This window comes from Liolophura sinensis, unplaced genomic scaffold (assembly GCF_032854445.1).
Source record: "Liolophura sinensis isolate JHLJ2023 unplaced genomic scaffold, CUHK_Ljap_v2 scaffold_14, whole genome shotgun sequence".
NCBI classification, from domain to species: domain Eukaryota; kingdom Metazoa; phylum Mollusca; class Polyplacophora; order Chitonida; family Chitonidae; genus Liolophura; species Liolophura sinensis.
The window spans coordinates 1289149-1314722 of record NW_027017953.1 but is presented as its reverse complement, the minus strand read 5'-3'; the positions used below and the strand labels follow the sequence as shown (position 1 = coordinate 1314722).

General features: G+C 40.7%; 1 protein-coding gene and 1 long non-coding RNA gene across 2 annotated transcripts; both read left to right on the top strand.

Moving 5' to 3' along the window:
- The first annotated feature begins 315 nt into the window (after window positions 1-315).
- On the top strand, window positions 316-6069 carry LOC135481258 (uncharacterized). The gene is made up of 3 exons (XR_010445981.1): window positions 316-767; window positions 4600-4690; window positions 5050-6069. It is a non-coding gene; the product is annotated as an uncharacterized LOC135481258 (long non-coding RNA).
- Window positions 6070-18126: 12057 nt separating this feature from the next.
- Window positions 18127-25532, top strand: LOC135481280 (von Willebrand factor-like). The gene is made up of 7 exons (XM_064761129.1): window positions 18127-18201; window positions 18793-18919; window positions 19229-19320; window positions 22032-22185; window positions 22791-22891; window positions 23865-24009; window positions 25093-25532. Exons 1-7 carry the CDS (start codon window positions 18135-18137, stop codon window positions 25199-25201), a joined length of 795 nt encoding a protein of 264 aa, XP_064617199.1. The 5' UTR covers window positions 18127-18134; the 3' UTR covers window positions 25202-25532.
- The last annotated feature ends 42 nt before the right edge of the window (window positions 25533-25574 follow it).

Below are 25574 nucleotides of genomic sequence, written 5' to 3'. Positions count from 1 at the left end.
TGCTAATATAGGCCTGTTTGTGTGCGATGTGTTATGACTTAGGCTTTTTGTACCAACGGGCCGTAGGACCAGATTTGTGAATTCCCAGACAAGTTCTTAATACATGTAGTAATAACTTTTAAATTTTATTTATTTATTTACATATTTATTTATTAAATTAGGGGCCTCTGTGGCTCAATTAAGTAGCGCGCTAGCGCAGCGTAATGACCCAGAAGCTTCTCACCAATGCGGTCGCTGTGAGTTGAAGTTAAGCTCACGCTGGCGTCCTCTCCGGGCGTAAGTGAAAAGTCTGCCAGCAGCCAGCGGATGGTCGTGGCTTTCCCTCGGGCTCCGCCCGGTTTCCTCCCACCGTAATGCTGGCCGCCGTCGTATAACTGAAATATTCTTGAGTACAGCGTAAAACACCAATCAAATAAATAATTAAATAAGTTTATTAAATTGGATCTAAGCCTCAGCTATTTTCGCTATGTATAAGGACGATGATTACATTAGGATTTAATTTTCGTTGACTTACCCCTTATTACAAGGTTGGCCACACATTAGGTATCTAGTGTTTAGTCGTATTAGGAATTAGTAGTTTTAAATGTATGGAAATATAGACCACCATTACAACCTTATTTTCATTTCAGCATGTGACCCTGGCACGTGGGGAAATAAATGTTCATTCATCTGTGGTGAGAACTGTATCAGGACCACCTGTAAGGCTACCACTGGTGCCTGTGTGGGAGGGTGTACTTCTGGTTACACAGGGGAACGCTGTAACACAGGTAATATACTCAGGGTCGTGAGAAGATAACTGTGTGTTCGCCAGTGGTAAGAACTGTATCAGCCCCGCCTGTAATGTTACCACTGGTGTCTGAGGGGGAATGTACATGTACTTCTGGTTACACAGGGGAACGCTGTAACTCAGTTAATATACCAAGGGCTGTGGGAAGACAACTGTTTGTTAGCCTGTGGTAAGAACTGTATCAGTAGTACCTGTAACGTTATCACTGGTGTGTGAGGGAGGGTGTACTTCTTGTTACACAGGGGAACTCTGTAACACAAGTAATATACTCAGGGTCGTGAGAAGATAACTGTGTGTTCGCCTGTAGTAAGAACTGTATCAGTCCCCCTGTGAGGTTACCACTGGTGTCTGTGCTGGAGGATGTACTTCTGGGAACGGGGCAACACCGGTAATATACCCAGGGTTACGGAGAAATAAATGTTATTCACCTGTGGTGAGAATTGTTTCAGTTCCACCTGTAACGTTTCCACTTGAGTTTGTGAGGGAGGATGTAACTCTAGTTGTTGTGAGGAGGTGGGATGGTTGTGATACAGACAACATTGGCGCAGTCATTGGGAGATAACTGTGAAGTCAGGGGTAGATGGCTGTGAAAGATATGGGATGTTGACAAAACAATCACGTCAGTCTACAGGGTAACCAATTTTAAAACACGATGTCTGACCAAGATACCCGAAAAAGTGCTCTTTGCTGTTTGCTCGCTATTGAAATCTTTTTACTCACCATGAGTGTGATGAAGGTAACTTGCACTAATTCGTGAAGTAGCTGTCGTGAAATGAGGTGAAATCTACAGCGTTGTCGAGAAAAAACCAGGCACATTTCTGTGACGAGTAAAAAAGAAACAATGAGGCTAAAATACAGACATCCGCTCCAACACGGGGGGATTTCCACCAGACGTTAATAATATTAAATATACATTACTTACATTTCATATGTTGATTTGGGACTTTTCTTGTTTTATCCATAGTTCATGAATGTCTGTATTTTGTTTGATATAATATAGTATGCATGCGGTATACGAGTCGCTGACTTAGTTTTGCAGACACCTGTCACTTTTCGTGTTTATGTCCGTCGTATCATAGCAAGAGGAGGCCATTTGGTCTAATTCTACAGTTAATATCAAAAGGGCTGATATTTGAGTTGCGGTCTTTAGGATGTGGAAATCTTGTACACACCTTGCAATCTTGCACAATCATGTTGCTGTGTACAAAGCCATTAACATTCACTATACTATCTCCACACACAGGAACACTGGGTTACGACAAAATACACCCCCTGAACACATAAGCCAGTGAATATAAGATAGGGCCTGTGCTCTTCCTGTATTGCCTGTTTATTTCGAAACATCACGCCCTGCTTTAAATGGTAATATCTACCGAACGTTAAAAAATGTTACTATCAACTCATAACGACACAGATATAGGTAACAATGGGGAGAGTTTATCGCTATATGCGTTGGAACCAACAATAATTACCAGTAGAACAACATCAGTCTTATTGATGCCCAAATTGACATGGAGAGACATGGTAGTAATGTATGCTATAGATCTGTGTCAGTATTACTGTACATTGAACATCATATCCCATAGAATTAAGCATTGTATACAGTTACATTGTGGAGATCTGGAGCAATTTCAAAGTGGATTGACAATGTCAGCTAACAAACGAATTTATCGTTGGCCTGTGACAAAATGGTACGTGTATTAATAATGCAAAACGAAAAGAGAAATCAATAACCCGAATAAGGTTTTACAAAAAATACTGGTATTCATACAGTACACGTAATTGTCTCACACAGATGTTACCGGCGTCTTGTCACGTGTTGTTGTTGTAAGCTACAGAACCATAATGATATAGAACTCTTTTCAAAAGAAGGCACAAAAACATATTGATTGGTACATTGTCCATTTACACGTGTAACCTTTATGTGCGAGTCAAATGGGGCCCACGATCGCGATTGTAACTTCAAATATTTACATTTTCGTCCCAAATCTTTTGTAGAAGGGCGAAACTTTTTTTTTACAGTCAGTTGTAAACTCAGTTATAGACTCTGCAATAGTCTGTAGGTATAATCTCTTTATGCAAAGCGGGCCGTTTGTCATGGTACAACTGAAGAGAACAAGTCTGCCATCTCACCACGATTGAACTGACGACGGTGTACACTTGTCTAATCAATGTACACAATCTCACCAGGACTGAACTAACGACGGTGAGCACTTGTCTGATGATTGTACACAATCTCACCAGGACTGAACTGACGACGGTGAGCACTTGTCTGATGATTGTACACAATCTCACCAGGACTGAACTGACGACGGTGAGCACTTGTCTGATGAATGTACTGTAACAGAGCAACTAGGAAGCCAATCTGTTTGAGGTGTCATTGTAGCCTTGACTTCTCTATTTCTAACTCTTGTATAGCCTTCTGTATAGCACTCTGGGAAGCATCAGAATCAGCATTTTAAAGAACAGCAGATTTCCATTAGCAGAATGAGCACTACTAATTGTCACTGGTCGCCGCCTGGACCAGACATCAAACGGTTCGGGGTGTTTTGGCTAACCTGCACGCAGCGCCAAATGTAACAGAGACAGCGGAAGCCAATCTGTTTGAGGTGTCTTTGTAGCCTTTATTAGGAAAACACTTAAAGAATGAACAAACAAAGGAAACATACATTAAGTACACTGGACGAAACATGCTGCCTGGTGTAGTTATTTACTACTTATAATGTACACAGTAATGTCGCTAAAGAGGTAGATACTCAGTACATACAAATACCTTTATTACAAATAAGCAATAATATTTCCCCTCACATCCGCCAAGGAATGATTCAAACTGTCAAGTGGTGTTCATATGATGTATCGTACTTAACACACTGGGCCTGTGAACAAGTAACACATACTCTACTATCAGCTGCAGACAACAACTGCATGTACATGTGCGTATTTAACAAGACACAGACTATGAACAAATAAATAGAGAAGTATCAGAACTTACATGAAGAAAATACAAAACTAACAATAAACGCTGACAAAAGGGAAATGGACGGAGAGTTCTCGTCCATAATTAAATTAATACTATATTGAGTCTAATATCATTAACAGACCCCATAGTTTGATTTGCGCAAGTATAACTGTCGACAATTATTAAAAACTGCCAGTGAAACAGAAGTTTCTGTAAGTAAAACCTATCGACATCTAAATTTACTTCACAAATCAAACCGGAGGGCAGCGTGCTGCAAAACTATAAGCGCACGTGTGCACATCACCGTGTACAAACACAATCTGTTAGGGCCGCAGAGTAACAGATCTGGCTCATAATATACATGTGACAACACCTAGTCACCGTGACAGTTATTCGGGCGGCTCTAACATCCAGAAAACCCATCGTTTTCGACTATGCTGCGACAATGATCACGAACCGCATGTTCTTCTGCGCCCCCATGACATTACATGACTCTGACATCATCTTACGCAAGGGAAATAACTCTGCCCGTCACAGTACGCAAGCCCCCCAGGGCTGAACTGACGATGTTGAGCTCTTTTCTGATGAATGTACACAATCTCACCAGGACTGGGCTGACGACGGTGAGCACTGGTCTGATGAAAGAACACAATCTCAGCAGAACTAAACTGACGACGGTGAGCACTTGTCTGATGAATGTACACCATTTTCTGTTTGCGTACATTCATAATATCCATTGCCAATGATCGCAAGATTTCAAGTTTATGAATGAGTTCTGGGAGACAATCTGGTGTAGTAAGATTGACGCTAGATAGACGGGGCTAAATACATACTATCTTCATTATGATTTTAGGGCTCGTCATTGACCGTACTGGCACGATCGTCGGCGCTGTGTCCTCTGTTGCTGTCACAGCTGTTTTGTTTACCGCCATGATTCTCGTCCTGTAAGTGAAGAGCGAAACCAAATTTTTATTTTACATCCTTGCACCAATACATCTCTAAACTTATACAAGTCCATTTGCAAGCTTAATCCCCCAGTTCAGTTTATTATCACAGTGGTAAGTTATAAATATATATTACTCATGTTAAAGGCAGTAAGTCGTAACATTTTTTTATTTAGTGAGTTATTTGGGTAAATATTTTGTCAGTATTTACGCCTTACATACTCGTGAATATTTCACTTTCATGAAGCCATTACACCTCTCGACCAGCGAGTCGCCAAGTAATATATACATGGACAGTAAATAGCTGATGTACATTTCGATGTATTGGAATCCTTTTTTAAACTCTATTTAATAAACAGACGCGACAGGAGAAGACGTCAGTCTGGTTCCCAAGAGGTAGCTGTGACCCCAGCGAGGAATACTGGCGTCACTCCAGAAGGTACCCCACCCTGAGACACCAAATCATGGACATAACCACGACCTGAACACGTACTACAACATGGCGGCCGAGTTGGAGCCTCCTTATGAGGCTGTCACTGAGAATGAGTACGACAAGGTGCGCTTCTCTCCTATGGACACTGACACCAACTACTCCAGCCTGAAGTGATGTGTCTACGCAGTGAAAATAGTACCGTCAACGGAACACTGGTAATGAGTGTCCATGCAAACGACAATAAATCCTTTCTTTCAGAGGCGTTTAGGGGTAAAGATTACGTACATGTATGACAGCCGCTTGGCTTATTTCTTAAAACCGTTTGATGCCATAATGAAATTAATTCTAATTATAATTATTCAGCCAATGAAACTACAGGAGATATAAGATAAGGTGACCATTTTTACAAAGACTTTCCATAACTGCAGTACATTACAATCGTTCAGGCGTGTGTTGTTACTATATTTGATCAAGGACGAATATCTATTATGTTTCTGAATTCCCACGTTCGGCCTTGTCACAATGTCACTGCCGCGATGATTTATACCCAGTGGTTATATACTTGTCCATCTCTGTCACATGTCAAACTGTTATATACTTGTCCATCTCTGTCACATATCAAACTGTTATATACTTGTCCATCTCTGTCACATATCAAACTGTTATATACTTGTCCATCTCTGTCACATATCAAACTGTTATATACTTGTCCGGCTCTGTCACATATCAAACTGTTATATACTTGTCCATCTCTGTCACATATCAAACTGTTATATACTTGTACAGCTCTGTCACATATCAAACTGTTATATACTTGTCCAGCTCTGTCACATTTACATATGTTACTGTCGAGTATATGTCTTCATTCCTATCTCACAAAACGTTTAAAATGTATGTAGATAAATGGGTACATGTACCTCATATGTTATATTTAAATGTATCATTAAAGAAGTCGTTTTTGTTAAGTATTCCGGTTGCAGTGTTTGTGTTTTCTTCACTTTATATGTGAGCTTCATGTACAGGAGAATGTCCGCATATACAATGATCTACAAACAGCCACTTTATTTCACAATTATCAATGCTCTCAAATGCTACCTATCTTGAACACAAGACTAAGCCATGTTGATGTAACTGATGTGTGCGGACGTATTTAGTATATGGTTTCAACAACGGCAAACGGACAAGGCTCCAGTGCAGGACGCATGGATTTATGGATACATGGATGACCCTGAGCATGAGCTGTCTTCCGCCCATACACACCACATCCGTTATGACAGTACAGAAAGTCTTTGGTAATCGGCTAAAAGCTTTAATTATATAAACCCAACAGTGAGAAGGAATCTTGCAAACCGGCGTGAAAAAGCAGTAGTTCTGGTCTTTACACGCAGCACAACTATCACAACTATTACACCACGGTGAACTGCTCCCGGCAATGTGAGTGCTGCACAGACAGGCTGTATATGGCAGTTGACAGGCTGTATATCGCAGTTGACAGGCTATATATGACATTTGTCCGTGTGTATATGGCAGTTGACAGGCTGTATATGGCAGTTGACAGGCTGTACTTGGCAGTTGACAGGCTGTGTATGGCAGTTGGCAGGCTGTATATGGCAGTTGACAGGCTGTACATGGTAGTTGACAGGCTCTGTATGGCAGTTGACAGGCTGTACATGGCAGTTGACAGGCTGTATATGACAGTTGGCAGGCTGTACATGGCAGTTGACAGGATGTGTATGGCAGTTGACAGGCTGTATATGGCAGTTGATAGGATGTGTATGGCAGTTGGCAGGCTTGTATATGGCAGTTGTCAGGCTGTATATGGCAGTTGGCAGGCTGTATATGGCAGTTGACAGGCTGTGTATGGCAGTTGACAGGCTATATATGACATTTGTCCGTGTGTATATGGCAGTTGACACCCTGCCTGTGACTTGACAGGCTCTGTATGGCAGTTGACAGGCTGTACATGATACTTGGCAGGCTCTGTATGGCAGTTGACAGGCTGGCAGGCTGTACATGGCAATTGACAGGCTGTATATGGCAGTTGGTAGGCTGTACATGGCAGTTGATAGGATGTGTATGGCAGTTGGCAGGCTTGTATATGGCAGTTGGCAGGCTGTATATGGCAGTTGGCAGGCTGTACATGGCAGTTGACAGGCTGTGTATGGCAGTTGACAGGCTATATATGACATTTGTCCGTGTGTATATGGTAGTTGACAGGCTGTATATGGCAGTTGACAGGCTATATATGACATTTGTCCGTGTGTATATGGCAGTTGACAGGCTATATATGACATTTGTCCGTGTGTATATGGCAGTTGACAGGCTGTGTATGGCAGTTGACAGGCTGTACATGGCAATTGACAGGCTGTGTATGGCAGTTGACAGGCTATGTATGACATTTGTCCGTGTGTATATGACAGTTGACACCCTGCCTGTGACTTGTCAGGCTCTATATGGCAGGCGACAGGCTGTACATTGCAATTGGCAGGCTGTATATGACATTTGTCCATGTGTATATGGCAGTTGACAGGCTGTATATGGCAGTTGACAGGCTATATATGACATTTGTCCGTGTATATATGGCAGTTCACAGGCTGTATATGGCAGTTCACAGGCTGTATATGGCATTTGTCAGGGTGTATATAAGAGTTGACAGGCTGTGTATGGCAGTTGACAGGCTATATATGACATTTATCAGGGTGTACATGACAGTTGACACCCTGTTTGTGACATTTGTCAGGTTCTATATGGCAGTCAACAAGCTGTATAGAACATTTGTGTATATGGCAGATGACAGGCTGTATATGGCTGTTGACAGGCTGTATATAGCAGTTGACAGGCTCTAAATGATATTTATCCGGGTCTATAGTTGGCAGTTGGCAGGCTGTATATGACAGTTGAAAACCTGTATATGGCTGTTGACAGGCTCTATATGACAGGCTCTATATATACAGGCTGTCGCTGGCAACTGACAGGCAAGGTGTATATGTTAGTTGCCAAGTTGTATATGGCAGTTCACAGGATGTACATAACAGTTGGCAGGCTCTATATGACAGTTGACAGGCTGTATGTGGCAGTTGATATTTGATTTTGATTTGATTGGTGTTTTACGCCGTACTCAAGAATATTTCACTTATACGACGGCGGCCGGCATTATGGTAGGTGGAAACCGGGGACAGCCCGGGGGAAACCCACGACCATCCGCAGGTTGCTGGCAGACCTTCCCACTTACGGTCGGAGAGGAAGCCAGCAAGGGCTTGAATTCACAGCGACCGCATTGGTGAGAGGCTCCTGGTCATTACGCTGCGCTAGCGCCCTAACCAACCGAGCCACGGAGGCCCTCATGTGCCAGCTGTCCGTATTTGACAGCCTGTATATGATAGTGAAGGAGCTGTGTGTGGCAGTTAAGGGGCTGTGTGTGGCAGTTGACAGCCTGTATATGGCAGTTAAAAACCAGTTGACAGGCTGTATATGGCAACTGACAGACTGTATATGGCAACTGACATGTTCCATATGGCAGTTGACAGCATGTATATGGCAGGTGACACCCCTTATGGGGCAGTTTACAGGCTGCATGTGACAGATGACAGGCTGTGTATGACAGCTGACAGGCTCTATATGACAGATGGCATGCCGTATATGGCCTCAGACAGCTTGTATATGGCAGTTGACAGCCTATGTATGGCAGTTGACAGCTTGTATGGGGCAGTTGACAGGCTGCATGTGGCAGATGACATCCTGTATATGACAGTTCACAGGCTGTATATGACAGTTGATATGCTGTATATGGCAGTTGACGGGCTGTAACTGGCAGGTAATAGCCTGTATATGGCAGTTGACACCCTGTATATGGCTGTTGACAGGCTGTATGTGGCAGTTGTCGGGCTGTGTATGACAGTTGACAGGCTGTATATGGCAGTTGGCAGCCTGTACATGATACTTGACAAGCTGTGCATGGCAGTTGTCAGGCTGTATATTTTAGCTGACTGGCTGTACACCATGCAGCAGCTCAATAATTTACACCACCCCAGGTACAGGGCTAGCTAGCTCTCCACTTCCTGATATTCAGCACTGGTATAGAAACGCTTTTCACAGGTTCTAAAGTTACTTTTGTCAATTTTGTGTGTTTAGATTTTTATTTTATAATACACTCTTGCCGCGAACAGCCTTATCTTTTGTGAATTGCTTGCTATAATTTATTTTCAACCATGCAACGCGCATGCGCAAACTTAACGCCGAACTATACAACGGGCTTATTGTTGTCCCATATTTTCCAGTGAAATGATATCGAATATCTCCCTGGGTTAAGGTATTACATTGTGTGCCTGTAAGTCTATGCGTCGAAACAGACATTTGCATACGAGCCGTCAAACAATAAGAAATTTACAGGTTAATAATCGCAAGATCAATTCCCAAAACGACGTATAACAGAAACCACTAAAGATCTAGGAAAGTGTGAAGTCCTACACTTATACAGTCGGTACAATTGTGGGTTATGTTTTGTGTATTAACCTGTGTGATCACATGACTGTGCAAGGGTGTAGGTTTCCTTTGGCGAAAATAGAAGTTTGACTTTGAAATCGTTTGACCTTGAAAAATTTATTTCATTTTTGTTTTACGCCCGACTCGGGAATATTTCACGACTATAGTACCATTAGAATAGACTGGCCAGGTGTTGTACGTATTCAGACATACTGCAGGCCTACATTCCTTGTCACTGGGTCAGTCAGCCAGCCAGCTAGTAATACAAGTACCTCTCAAAAGTGAGGTAAATAGGGCTTAAGTAGGAAGGTTTTCCAGTTACTATGTCACGGGAGGAGGCTTACACTGAGCTGTCCGATTTCCTCTACAAATAAAACTGATCGTTGCCACTTGAGTGAGATAATCTTGAGTACGACGGGAAACAGCAATCAAAATGTACAAATTCTCCCGGTCACTACACATAGAGGGAAAATAAGAAAATCTTGTTTTATGTCATATGTACGAGTAGTAAAGAATTGTTTGAAAAATGTTAGTACCCAACACGGAGACAATCCCAGCTTGAGCTGTTTCCATTCCAAAACGAGTCACTTTACAATGGTGACTCATAGTCAGTCAGGATTTATGGCATCTGGTCTGACATTTGCGACCTGTTACCTTATTGTCATGTTTGTGAACAAAGCATTTACCGTATTTGCAGTGAGAAAAAAACTCCTGTGGTGAAAGTACAATTGGACAGTAAAGTGTTGACATTGTGTCCTTGCTGGAGTGTTCACTTTGTGTCCTTTGCTGAAAAACTGACTTTGTGTTCTTGCTAAAGTGTCGACTTTGTCTTCTTGGTGAAATGTTGACTTTGTGTCCTTGTTGAAATGTTGACTTTGTATCCTTGCTGGAGTGTTGACTTTGTGTCCTTTCTGAAGTGTTGACTTTGTGTCCTTGTTGAAGTGCTGACACTGTGTCCTTGCAGAAGTGTTGACTTTATGTCCTTTGCTGAAGTGTTGACTTTGTGTCTTTGCTGAAGTGTTGACTTTGTGTCCTTATTGAAGAGTTGGCTTTGGGTCCTTATTGAAGTGTTGACTTTGTGTCCTTGGTGGAGTGGTGAGTTTGTGTCCTTTGCTGAAGTGTTGAGTTTGTGTCCTTTGTTACAGTGTTGAATTTGTGTCCTTGTTGAAGAGTTGAATTTGTGTCCTTGTTGAAGTGTTGATTTTGTGTAATTTGCTAAAGTGTTGAAATTGTGTCCTTGCTGTAGTTTTGAGTTTGTGTCCTTGTTAAAGTGTTTACTTTGTGTCCTTGCTGAAGTGTTGACTTTGTGTCCTTGTTGAGTGTTGACATTGTATCCTTGCTGAAGTGTTGAATTTATGTCCTTGTTGAGGTGTTGACATTGTATCCTTGCTGAAGTGTTGACTTTGTGTCCTTGCTGAAGGACTGACTTTCTGTCCTTGCTGAAGTCTTAACTTTGTGTCTTTGTTGAAGTGTTGCCTTTATTCCCTTGTTGAAGTGTTGACTTTGTATCCTTGCTGGAGTGTTGACTTTGTGTCCTTGCTGAAGTGTTGACTTTGTGTCCTTGTTGAAGTGTTGACATTGTGTCCTTGGTGGAGTGTTGAGTTTATGTCCTTTGCTGAAGTGTTTGACTTTGTGTCCTTGTTGAAATGTTGACTTTGTGTCCTTGTTGAAATGTTGACTTGTATCCTTGCTGAAGTGTTGACTTTGTATCTCTGCTGAAGTGTTAACTTTGTGTCCTTGCTGAAGTGTTGACTTTGTGTCCTTGTGGAAGTGTTGACTTTATGTCCTTTGCTGAAGTGTTGACTTTGTGTCCTTGTTGAAGTGTTGACTTTGTGTCCTTGTTGAAGTGTTGCCTTTATGTCCTTGTTGAAGTGTTGACTTTGTATCCTTGCTGAAGTGTTGACTTTGTGTCCTTGCAGAAGTGTTGACTTTGGGTCCTTGCTGAAGTGTTTCGGCTTTGTGTCCTTGTTGGAGTGTTGACTTTGTGTCCCTGTTGAAGTGTAGGCTTTGTGTAATTTGCTGAGGTGTTGGCATTGTGTCCTTGGTTGAAGTGTTGTCTTTGTGTCCTTGCTGAAGTTTACATTGTGTCCTTACTGAAATGTTGACTTTGTGTCTTTGCTGAATGACTGACTTTGTGTCCTAGCTTAAGGGTTCTCTTTGTGTCCATCATGGAGTGTTGAAATTGTAACCTTGCTAAAGTGTTGACTTTGTGTCCTTGCTGGAGTGTTGAGTTTGTGTCCTTTTTTGAAATGTTGACTTGTTGACTATGTCATGCTGAAGTTGATTATTTGTCCTTGCTGAAATGTTGACTTTGGGTCCTTGCTGAAATGTTGACTTTGTGCCCTTGTTGAAGTGTTGACACTGTGTCCTTCTATGTCGTTGCCGAAGCATTGTGACAATATCGAAGCACTGATCTTGTGTCGCTGCCAAAGCACCGACTTTGTGTGGTTGCCGCGGCAGTGACCGGTGTCGTTTTTGGAGAGAAAAATACTCTTTTGTTACATCTCAAACACATCAACACATTAAACAGTTCCGCTATCAGAAATAGTCAAACAAACCTATAAAAGAATCAATACAGTCATTTTTGACACTTCTACAAAGCGTAGAAATCTGGCAAAAAGGTCCTGAAAATGCGCCTTTCTTGGCACACTGCAGGTTTGTCTGTTAGCTGTGGAGAATAATTTTAATTCACAACGCATGTGCTTGAAATGAATGGGGGCCTCCGTGGCTCAGTCGGTTAGCGCGCTAGCGCAGCGTAATAACCCAGGAGCCTCTCACCAATGTGGTCGCTGTCAGTTCAAGTTTAGCTCATGCTGGCTTCCTCTCCGGCCGTAAGTGGGAAGGTTTGTCAGCAACCTGCGGATAGTCGTGGGTTTCCCCCGGGCTGTCCCCGGTTTTCTCCCACCATAATGCTGTCCGCTGTCGTATAAGTGAAATATTCTTGAGTACGGTGTAAAACACCTATCAAATAAATAAATAAAATCAAATTATTGGTTGACTGTTCACCATCAGTTAACGTGTCTTTTCCTAATTTTGTTCTAAGAAAGTTTTTATTCGTATTCAATGCAATAAAATTGAAAGGCAAATTCTACAGTTTAAATTTGACACAGACGTACACGACTATTGCAGGATTTAACAGTAACCTCATTTCATGTGTGCAGTTATTTAATTCATTTTTTTTCGATCGATATAAAGTTGAGGAGAACCTGTAGAAAGTACTAGCAAATGGCTGTGGAACGCAAGTGTAGACCTAAATTTCTCTCCTCAGGGACGGGGTGACCAAAAGTGGGTTGTTCTCTGTGGCTTGGTCTGTGCTAGAGAGACTGAAGGTTGACCAGGACGTCAATATCTTACAGACTGTCAGACAGATGAAGAACAACAGACCGGAGATCATTACTGATTTTCTATGAAATGTGTGGATAGTGTAATTTTGTTGTGGTTATTTTACCCAATGTACTTGTTGCACCGTACTCAGGAATACGTCACTTATGTAACTATGGTTAGGTTTGTGAGTGAAGAAATCAGTGCCGGTGAAGTGTGGAGAAATCAGCGTCGGTGAAGTCGGAAGAAATCAGTGCCGGTGAAGTGTGGAGAAATCAGCGTCGGTGAAGTCGGAAGAAATCAGTGCCGGTGAAGTGTGAAGAAATCAGTGCCGGCGAAGTGTGGAGGAAACCAGAGTACTTGGATTAAATTATCGCCTTTGGCAAAAAACACATGTACAAAACTCATATAAACGAGGGCTAAATTTGAACAAATGACTACAGATTTTCAGAGTGTTGACAGTGGCAGCGAACAAGCACTTTAACTTTCTAAGGCAGAAATGAAGTTCTAACTATTTACATAGATAGTTTGCATTGAGTGTAGGAGATGATAGCATGTAGGTTTAAAACTATTGTTGGGACCTCCGTGGCCGAGGGGCCGAGCACGCCAGCACGGCACAATAACCCAGGAGCCTCCCACCATTGCGATCGCTGTCAGTTCAAGTCCACTCATGCTGGCTTACAGTCCGGCCGTACGTGGCAAGGTCTGTCAGCAACCTGCGGATGGTCTTGGGTTTCCCGCAGGCTCTGCCCGGTTTCCTCTCACCATAATGTTGGCCGCTGTCGTATAAGTGAAATATTCTTGAGTACGGCGTAAAACACCAAATAAACAAATGAATGAAACTATTGTGTTTTATGATTTTGTCCTCATTTTTTGTTATATTGATGATTTGGATTTTCTTTCAGGAGCAGTATAGATTTCTCCACCAGATCGTGATCAGCTATTTGGAGAATTATCAAACCTACGTCACTTTCAGTTAAGGTGTTCATCGGGATTTCCTCAGTTAATATAACTCTTGTTACTTTGTTTTGGCAACCATTAACAAGCTTTAGGGATGTTTGTGGGTTTCACCGGGCTCTGCCCGGTTTTCTCCCACCATAATGCTGTCCGGTGTTGTATAAGTGAAATATTCTTGAGGACGACGTAAAACACCAATCAAATAAATAAATAAATTAGCAAACTTAACTTTTCATGTATGTACTTCGCTGAGATAACGGCTATTTTCTTAAAGCAACAACATTGTAATCCAGAGGCAATATTTTTTGTTTACAATGTTCCCAGATTAGACATTTCCCCACATTATACATGTCTCCAGATTATATAAGTTCCCAGATTTACACACGTTCCCAGATTACAGATGTTCCCAGATTACACATGTTCCCAGATTAGACATATCCCCACATTATACATGTCCCCAGATTATATGTTCCCAGATGACACATGTTCCCAGATTACAGATGTTCCCAGATTACACATGTTCCCAGATTACAGATGTTCCCAGATTACACATGTTTCCAGATTAGACATATCCCCACATTATACATGTCCCCACATTAGACATGTCCCCACATTAGACATGTTTCCAGATTACAGATTTTCCCAGATTACACATGTTCCCAGATTAGACGTATCCCCACATTATACATGTCCCCACATTGGACATGTTCTCACAATATACATGACCCCAGATTACACATGTCCCCAGATTGCACGTCCCCAGGTTATATAGGTTCCCAGATTTCACATGTTCCCAGATTAGACATATCCCCATATTATACATATCCCCAGATTACAAATGTTCCCAGTTTACAGGTCCCCAGATTACACATGTTCCCAGATTACACAAGTTCACAGATTACTCATATTCCCAGATTACACATGTTCCTAGATTACACATGTTCCCAGATTACACATGACCCCAGATTACACATGTCCCCAGATTACACATGTTCCCAGATTATACATATCCCCAGATGAGACCTATCCCGAGATGAAACATGTCCCCAGATTGGACATATCCCCAGATTAGTCATATGTGAGGATTACAAATGTCCCCAAATCAGACATATTCCGAAGTTAGACATGTTTTTAGATTAGACATGTCCCCAGATTAGACATGTACTTCTTCCCAGATTCGACATGTCCCCAGACTAGACATGTTCCCAGATTAGACATCTCCCCACACATGTTCTGAGGTTATACATCTTCCCAGATTGTGCGTGTTCCCAGATTAGACATGTTGCGAGATTATACGTTATCGGATTTGACATTTTCCCAGAATAACTTTTTTTATTTATTTATTACAATATTTTACGCCTACGCACCAATCAGAAGAAAAAGCTGAATCAATAATAAAATCAATAATGTGTGGCTTAACCCGGGAGCCATATTATAATTCTACATGGACCAACCTTCAGACATCTTATTTATTTATTTGAATGGTGTTTTACGCCGTACTCAAGAATATTTCACTTATACGACGGCCACCAGCATCATGGTGGGAGAAAACAGGGCAGAGTCAGGGGAATACCCACGACCATCCGCAAATTGCTGTCAGACCTTCCCACGAACGACCGGAGAGGAAGCCAGCATGAGCTGGACTTGAACTGACAACGACCGCATTGGTGAGAGGCTCCTGGGTCATACGCTGCGCTAGCGCGCTAACCAACTCAGCCACGGAGCACCCCCCTCCCACTCCCCTTTTGTTAAGGTCAGCTATTCTAGTTACATTAAGCCCCAGAGTAAGATTTTATGTTTATGTTTAGTTTTCAGTACATCTTCTTGGTGACCATGCTTTGAAGGCAGAGATCTCTTAATTCTGAGATTATATATGAATTATGTTTCCCAAACATGGTTTGTACTTCTGTGCATGTAACCCCAGAGTAAGGCTTAGGCCTTGTAACCCCAGAGTAAGGCTTAGGCTTTGTAACCCCAGAGTAAGGCTTAGGTTTTGTTCAACAATTCACAGTTTTCAGGAGACTTAATGGGCAAGGAAAGATAAATTTTGAAGATGTAGACATCTTAATTTCAAAATAACCAAGCAATCGACTTGGCCAGTTTCGTATTAGATTTAATAGTCTTTGCACCAGGAGTAAGGTTTTGTATTTTGTCAGCTAGTCCTTTGGGTTTCACTATATCCTCTTGAGATTTAATCGTATTGCTGTGAGGAAGGCAAGAGTTTCAGTTGAATTATTTTTTTTCCAAACATATCGGGTTATGGGCGCGGCCAATTTCTATATATGCAGCCCATAGCAAGTCTTATAATGTTCACTTCCTCTTTAAGCTTAAATAGGAATATGCTTTGAAGATGTTAACTTTTTTAAATCGGAAATAAGATTTGAATGTGGATGACAACCGCACTTTTTTTTAATATTTTTAAAAAACACATTGTTGTTGCATTGTTCTTTTTGCAAAAGTCATAAGTGTGTAAAGCATTTTCATGGGAGACAACTCTGACTGTCTCCCACCCTCAGTATTTATATCTGTAACTTACACAGCAAATGTTTCTCATGTGGCATTGTGATGAAGACATCCATGGCAGAAACTAGTGCTGTAGTACACGTAACCGCGAACATACCCTCTGCAGTAAAAGTCACAGCAAACATATCCCATGTAGCATACGTCAGGGTAAACATATCTTGTGCAATATACGTCACAGCGAACATATCCTCTGCGGCATACGTTACAGCAAACATATCCTCTGCGATATACGGTACAACAAACATATCCTCTGCGGTATACGTCACAGCGAACATATCCTCCGCGGTATACGTTACAGCAAACATATCCTCTGCGGTATACGGTACAGCAAACATATCCTCTGCGGTATACGGTACAGCAAACATATCCTCTGCGGTATACGGTACAGCAAACATATCCTCTGTAATATATGTTACAGCAAACATATCCTTTGCGGCATACGGTACAGCAAACATATCCTCTGCGGTATACGTTACAGCAAACATATCCTCTGCGGTATACGTTACAGCAAACATATCCTCTGTAATATATGTTACAGCAAACATATCCTCTGCGGTATACGGTACAGCAAACATATCCTCTGTGGTATACGTTAATAAACATACCATCTGCGGTATAAGGCACAGTAAACATATCCTGTTACCATAAGCAGCATACTTTAACATTAACATTATGAAGTAGAAAAAATGTTCTAACTTCAATTTTGGTAGTGAGTATGATTGATTTACAGACAGCTGAATATGGGCGACTCTCTAAAAGAAATAAACTATAGTGTTCAACTAGTCAACAGTTTTAGGGTTAATACGAAAACCAGATCAACACTTACGTTAATTTACTGGATAGAATAACAAACAAAAAATAATTTTGCAATAGGGTGGGCCATACCATTTTAAACTCTTTACAAATATTGGTAGCTCATATATTATGAATAATAAGACAAAATAGGAATACGTGAATTTTCCGTACTTGATAAATATATATGAAAATATTATAATACAGAGAGTGAAATTTCATTAACTTCGAGAAGACAATCTTTGCTTAATGAAAAATGACCTATCCTTCGCACTTATTTTGAAAACGTGCATTGAGTCTTTTCCTTTTGAGATTTTATTATTTTAACAGCTTTAGTTCTTTGTGTTGACAAAAGGTTTTCTGGCTGACGGGAAAGAAAATAAAATGTTTACATAAATAGCTTGAAGATGGTGAATGCATGGAGCAGAAAACACATATATTTGAGATAATATTTTGATCCCGTCAAGACATACACACGTAGTGCGAAGGCGTAAACACTTTCGGAGTGTCTATGTTTTTGTACTATACGTAGCGTTGACCGGATCAACAACACCTACACGAAGAATGTTATAAGGTATATACTTTACAAACAGAATTGCTTCTTGAGAACATTACTCGTGCAGGGTTAGCTCGTGGATAACGGATGAGTTGGAGGAGGGTGAGGGTAGCGGCGGTGTTTTATGTCGTCATGCAGACTCTTGTTAGGCCTATATCTCTCCATTCATCCTCTACCGTCCAAACCCAGCACTCCAGCCTCCTTCCATATAAACGTCGGCTGATCAGGAATTTAGCCTGAATCGCTCGATTATACAGGATATGATTTGCATATATCCGCGTTCATGACCTTCCCACAGCAAAACCAACTAAGGTATAAATAGCAGAACACGAGCCTTTTCGTCATTCTATGCTCCTCCTACTGACAGCCATAAGTACACGATGGAGCTATTACGGTTAGTTTTAGCCGCTGTCATACTATGCTGTGCGCATGCTTATCTCACAGGAGGTAAGTCTTTGTTCTACGCTCTACACACTTGCTGAAGCAAGGCCTATATCTATTTGTGAACGTTTGTACGTGTAACCGAGTTTATATTCATCACAACATTCATTCTCCAGGGTAGTACTTCGTCCACTTAAAAAATTACTCTGATAATATTAACAGAAAGTCTGTTGTCTGAGAGATGATAGAATGTATTCTTTTATTATAGCTTAATAAATAATATGTCATCTGGAACATAATATCATGTTAGTCTAATAGTATCTTTGTGCCGAATTACTGGAATATGTGTGTTATATTTAACAGAACAATTTGCTGCAACAACAGAATACATTCTACCATCACCCAGACAACGGACTTTCTGTTAAAACAAACAGATTATTTTTTAGTGATGTATTAATTAACATTAATAAACATTAATAGATTTTTTTTGTTTGACTATATATAACGGCTGTGTTACCTTATTCTGACTGAATGCAATCGGTGGGAAAAGATTTAAGTTACATAACTATCTTACCTGTCTTAATTATTAGTAGGCAAGTAATCAATAAATCACTAGTTCATTGAATGATTCCAATATCAACGATGACTTTGTTTTAGCACCCTGTCGGGATCCCCATGGGCGCTTCGCATACCGCTGGTCGCAGTGCCATCTCTGCTCTGTCCAAACCTGTCGCTGTGTACTGCATTACGGACACGGCCTCCGGGCCGACTGTGACAGAGTAAGGTCAGTTCTCAGTCCCATAACCGGATGTAGTGATTTACTTGTTCATTATCTGCTAGTATCAGCTCTATACGTCGCTCTGTCTTTCAGTAGGTCGGTTTGTCAGTCAAGTTTTTGACACCCAATATATACACATCTTTCAATTAAGCAAGAAGCTTTCTTCTGGCGTGTATGAAATGATATAACAGAAGGGCTCACAATGAGTCATAGGCGACATAAGTACGTAATGACCCCACACATTCCTCACACAGTTTGTCTGCACACTCCTCTGTCAAACCTTCCTCAAGATATTGTAAATACTATTGTTTCTAGGGCAACAAGTGTGCGTCCACCTCCGGGTTGCCATGTAGGTGGGCCAGTCTACGACGGTGCGGATATCAACTGCTGCCCGATTCTGTGCTCAGGTAAATGGTCTGTCTCTGAGTCACCTTCGTCAGCAATGACTAATAACTTTCCAAATGAAAGTATTCTTGTTCAAAAGCATCCCCATGTCTCATATTCTCTTTGATAGTTAGTATTTTGTTAAAGTGATGGAAGGCTTTACTTAAACCTAAACTCTACCTTTTGTTTTGTGCATCATTGTAACAATTGTCACGTCACATACAACTACTTACATGCTTAGATCTGCGTTTTGTGTATCATTGTTACATGTTCTCGAGTCACATACAACTACTTACATGCTTGGCTGTGCGTTTTGTGCATCATTGTTACATGCCGTCATGTCATATACAACTACGTACATGCTTGGCTGTGCGTTTTGTGCATCATTGTAACTTGCTGTCACGTCACATACAACTAGTTACATGCTTTGATGTGTGTTTTGTGAATCATAGTAACATGCTGTCACGTCACTTACAACTACTTACATGCGTGACTGTGCGTTTTGTGCATCATTGTAACATATACTCACGTCACATACATCTATTTACATGCTTGGCTGTGCGTTTTGTGCATCATTGTAACATGGTCTCACGTCACATACAGCTACTTACATGCTTGGCTGTGCGTTTTGTGTATCATTGTTACATGTTTTCACGTCACATACAATTACTTACATGCTTGGCTGTGCTTTTTGTGCATCATTGTTACATGGTCTCACGTCACATACAGCTACTTACATGCTTGGCTGTGCGTTTTGTGTATCATTGTTACATGTTTTCACGTCACATACAATTACTTACATGCTTGGCTGTGCTTTTTGTGTATCATTGTAACATACTGTCAAGGCACATACAACTACTTACATGCTTGGCTGTGCGTTTTGTGCATCATTGTAACATGCTGTCACGTCACATACGTCTACTTACATGCTTGGCTGTGCGTTTTGTGCATCATTGTAACATGCTGTCACGTCACATACATCTATTTACATGCTTGGCTGTGCGTTTTGTGCATCATTGTAACTTGCTGTCACGTCACATACAACTACTTACATGCTTGGCCGTGCGTTTTGTGCATTATTGTAACATGCTGTCACGTCACATACAACTACTTACATGCTTGGCCGTGCGTTTTGTGCATCATTGTAACATGCTGTCACGTCACATACAACAACTTACAAGCTTGGCTGTGCGTTTTGTGTATCATTGTTACATTTTCTCACGTCACATACAACTACTTACAAGCTTGGATGTGCGTTTTGTGTATCATAGTAACACACTGTCACGTGACATACAATTACTTACATGCTTAGATCTGCATTTTGTGTATCATTGTTACATGATCTCGAGTCACATACAACTACTTACATGCTTGGCTGTGCGTTTTGTGTATCATTGTAACATGCTGTCACGTCACATACGTCTACTTACATGCTTGGCTGTGCGTTTTGTGTATCATTGTAACATGCTGTCACGTCACATACAACTAGTTACATGCTTGGCTGTGCGTTTTGTGTATAATTGTAACATACTGTCAAGGCACATACAACTACTTGGCCGTGCGTTTTGTGCATCATTGTAACATGCTGTCACGTCACATACATCTATTTACATGCTTGGCTGTGCGTTTTGTGCATCATAGTAACATGCTGTCACGTCACATACGTTTTACTTACATGCCTGGCTGTGCGTTTTGTGCATCATTGTTACATGTTCTCACGTCACATACAACTACTTACATGCTTGGCTGTGCGTTGATCAGCAGGCCCTACTGTCATGTTATTGTATCACGTGCAAAATGATTTCATAGACTGGCAAGAAATCCAAGCAGTGATTTAACTCTTGATACTTTCTAAACAAGTGTCCTCTGGTCAAACTAACATTTCCTAAACATGTGTCCTCTGGTCATACTAACATTTTGTAAACAAGTGTCCCTTTTGTCATACTGACATTTTCTAAACATGTGCCTTTAGTCATACTAACATTTTCTAAACAAGTGTCCTCTGGTCATACTAAGAGTTTTTTAAACATCTGTCCTCTGGTCGTACTAACATTTCCTAAACAGGTGTCCTCTGGTCGTACTAACATTTTCTAAACATGTGTCCTCTAGTCCTACTAACATTTCCTAAACATGTGTCCCTCTAGTCCTACTAACATTTTCTAAACAAGTGTCCTCTGGTCATACTAACATTTCCTAAACAGGTGTCCTCCGGTCATACTAACATTTCCTAAACAGGTGTCCTCTGGTCATACTAACATTTTTTAAACAGGTGTCCTCTGGTCGTACTAACATTTCCTAAACAGGTGTCCTCTGGTCGTACTAACATTTCCTAAACATGTGTCCTCTGGTCATACTAAGATTTTTTAAACAAGTGTCCTCTGGTCATACTAACATTTCCTAAAGGTTTCCTCTGGTCATACTAACATTTCCTAAACAGGTGTCCTCTTGTCATACTGACATTTCCTAACATGTGTCCTCTGGTCATACTAACATTTTCTAAACAGGTGTCCTCTTGTCATACTAACATTTCCTAACTAGTCCTACTAACATTTCCTAAACAGGTGTCCTCTTGTCATACTTACATTTCCTAAACATGTGTCCTCTTGTCCTATGGCCATACTAACATTTGTAAACATGTGTCCTCTGGTCATACTAACATTTTCTAAACATTTGTCCTCTGGTCATCCGAACGAAACATTCAGGCATTTCTGAAATGTTTTCTTTCTGAACGCAGAAAATCCTCTGTTAGAAAGCTGTCTGTCATCATTCGGGACGTCCTTCAGTGAAGGTGAGACATGGGGAGAGTGTATTCCCGGAAAAAACTGTTGTTCCCTGAGGTGTGAATGTGTCCGAATCAACGCCAGGCTTACAAGACAGTGTGAAGAGAGGTGAGTATTCAAACAAACTAAGGACCATTTGTCTTCTTGCCTGTTATCGACGAATTATGGGCTTCAGTCATCTTCACACAATCAGTCGAACATTTTTCCTTTAGTAAGTTTTACGGGGCCACCATACATGTAAATGTTGTTTTCCACAATTTTCATTTGTAACGGCATACCAGTGCCAAACACAGATGGCGTTACTATGTCGTTTTCTTTTCATTTGGAATATCCAGGATTGTCATTCAACCTGAGGAGAACATTATTTAAAAAAAAAACGAAAAAAGCGATATTAACATGTAATCTTTATGTTATAAATACAATCAATTTTATAACTTTGTTTTCTCCCTTATTTTGACAATCAGAGTAAACGTACAGATATTCATACTGTCCTATCACCATTTGTGCTATAATTAGAACTAATTAATGATTCCGGACTTCTCAGTAATTGAAGAAGTGAATTATTCTAAGTTATCCTAAAATACACACGCAATCTTCCTGTTAAGCTGGTGCTCAATGTGTTTATGATACTGTCCTTCTTGTGTTTTTCATGGGGGATTACTTTAACACTTCTTGCACTCATTGAGGTTTTAAGATGTCATTATTTCGTCCAGGTGTCATCGTGTAGAAATCTCTGATCCAAGATGTCGAATTGTGGAGCCCTTCCAGAACTCCACAGTCCGAGATTGTTGCCGTGTAGAATGTCCCACTACAGGTACTGATTTGCGCAATCAAAATTTGGGGGGCAGGGGGGAAGGGGGTTGCGGAAAGTGAAACGTTTGCCATAGAGAAGACCTAAAACGAGTTATATTGCAAATCTACTTCAAATGGATTTAATCATAACGCTATGTGTTCTCTGTGTTTTCCAAAATACACGTTTTGTGAAAAGTACTGACTACACAAATGCGTAAGTATGAAATCAGTAAGCTCATCTAAATATAGAACGAAATGAGATGCTGGCCTGATGACTGGTTTGCTGCAATTATTATAGTATGGGAGGTAATCAGACGGCTAAAAATAACAGGATTGAAAATTGTTTCTTTCTGAAAATACAATTCCACATGTATAAATAGCATGTAACGATTTATAAACAGTTGATTGATGAAATGCAGCCCTCCAGTAACATATCGTAACTTGACAAACTTGTCTCATTCAATATAAAACAACCGTTAATGTTTGTGACAATGTCTACGATGTTCGTGTCGTTATCTTCATCGCTTAAAACGTAGTGTAGTCAAAGATAGTGACCTAAGTGCACTTTCCCTACTCAGCACTGATTGTGTAAATGAAATCAAGATATATCTGTCGATATTTTATTCACATTCTAATATTCTCTCCTTTCAAAAATTCTTACATTCAAAGTAAAACGATACAGAAAATTTTACAAAGATAACAGTTTGACTTTCAAAGTCAGCTCTTTCCATTTTCTTTGGTACTCTAAAATTTTGCGTATAACATAATTATTAGGCCATTGTGTATATGTCACAATAAGAGTATAGGCATTTCAAAGTAAAGTTTTCCTTATTTTGAGAAACTGACAGAATCAAAGTGCGTAATCCAACAAGTCTGAACGGAACTGAACAAAAAGTTGTCAGCTTATTAAAAACTCTATGACATACGCTATTTCAGAATGGCTTGACAACTATACGTTATACGCCACTAGTAGGTCTGTTTGTATTGACTTTCAGCTCTTGAAACATGTGTCTCCTCGTTCGGAGAGCGCTTCCAAGAGTCCGAGACCTGGACAGAATGTTCCCCGGGTAGGAGTTGTTGCACGAAATCCTGCGAATGCGTCCGACAAGGAAGCACACTTTCTCCTCTCTGCTTTGAGGCGTAAGTTGTATTACCTTAATAATGTTTTACCGACGCCGAATTTAATCCGTTACGAGTCCAGACCCGGTTATTCTAAAGTGCATTAGCTAAAAATGGTTTTCAGTCATTTATTCAAATTTTAGTGCAACTTAGCAGCCAATGTAGTTACCCAAAGTTTAACAGCAGAAGACTAAGTTCATCTTTGATAAGCTGTTACGCAATTATATTGGGGCAATGGGCAAAATTGAAAACTTGACCTATAGTTAAATCTGGTATTAAGTCTCAAGACAGTTTTGAACAACTGGGTCCTTTACCATTCCACTCTCCATGTAGCGACCTTGATGTAAATCTTAATGTTTGAACGAATTACTCTGTAGGTTATGCTAAGTAAGCTAGGATTTGAACGCTTATCCCCACAGCCGCAGCACAGTGCTCTGTCTACCAGCTGAACATAGCCGCCTATCCGACCCAAATGACTTGAAGACAGATCCGGGCTTAATTCGTCTAAATTAAAAGTTTTAATAGGGGAGTTTCGAGTTAGAACTCTTTCATAGATAGAGGTAAACAAAGGCCTATTGTATCGTGTGACTTGTCAGATGTGTTAGGCAACTATTATTGATCGTATTTACTATAACATGAGTGTCTGAAAAAAGTTTCACGAAGAGTTATTCAGAGTAGAGGGTCGATGTAAAAACTGAGCAGCTGAACATTTGTGAACTTGAGAATTTTCTACAGTAAAAAAAAGGTGTCATCTGTGCCTCTGTAACACGGTGAGATAAGTGATTGGTAAATTTATGTCAACAATGGTTACCTAACATTTTCCACCAGTCACATGATACAGTACAACTGTTTCTACCTTTAACGACAAGAGAGTTCGAAACGCCCCTATTATATTTAAATCCCATGCAGATATTCATGAGCCACGAGTGTCGTATTCCAAGTTAATAAAGCAATGTCAGTTTGAGTTCAAACTTCCGTAGTATTTATAAGAAATAATTTTTTAAGAAAATATACAGACTTCCACATAAACCTTCTTTTAGCACTCTCCCCGGGGAAGTGGGTATGTTCTGTATTCTATATCACATGTTTCCACTGCGGTTCCAGGTGCCCCGGAATACAGCTACTTCCAGGATGTACCATCATCGAGCCTTTCCAGAACGCCACACACAGAGAATGCTGCCGAACTCAGTGCTCCACCCAGCGTGGCGCATAAATGCCGTCGCAATCCATCACCATTTCCCTTTTCTGCAGTACGCTAATTTTCTTATAATTCCTTAGTATAATTTTTGGATAATTTGCTTTTTATCGCAGTATTTTCTCTTATCGTGGTAATTTCCTCTTATCACACAGCTCATTTCCGGTGTTTGTCCTCCCCCCCCCCCCATGATGAATGCTTTCTGTATCCATAATAAACCTTTGTACATAACCGTTGAAATACCAACTCTTAGGCAACATTCCATCCCATTTAAATTACTGTGTCTTGACAATCAAACACATTTAAAACATCATGTCCTTGTTGAACTTACGAAAATATACATTCATTCAGAAAGTTTCTATCATTAAGAGTTGTCTTTAGTTAGGTGCTT

Coding starts and splice junctions, on each gene's coding strand:
- LOC135481280 (XM_064761129.1), top strand. CDS start 18,135: ATGGAGCTATTACGGTTAGTTTTAGCCGCTGTCATACTATGCTGTGCG. Junction 18,202..18,792: donor GCATGCTTATCTCACAGGAG/GTAAGTCTTTGT, acceptor ACTTTGTTTTAG/CACCCTGTCGGGATCCCCAT. Junction 22,186..22,790: donor ACAAGACAGTGTGAAGAGAG/GTGAGTATTCAA, acceptor TATTTCGTCCAG/GTGTCATCGTGTAGAAATCT.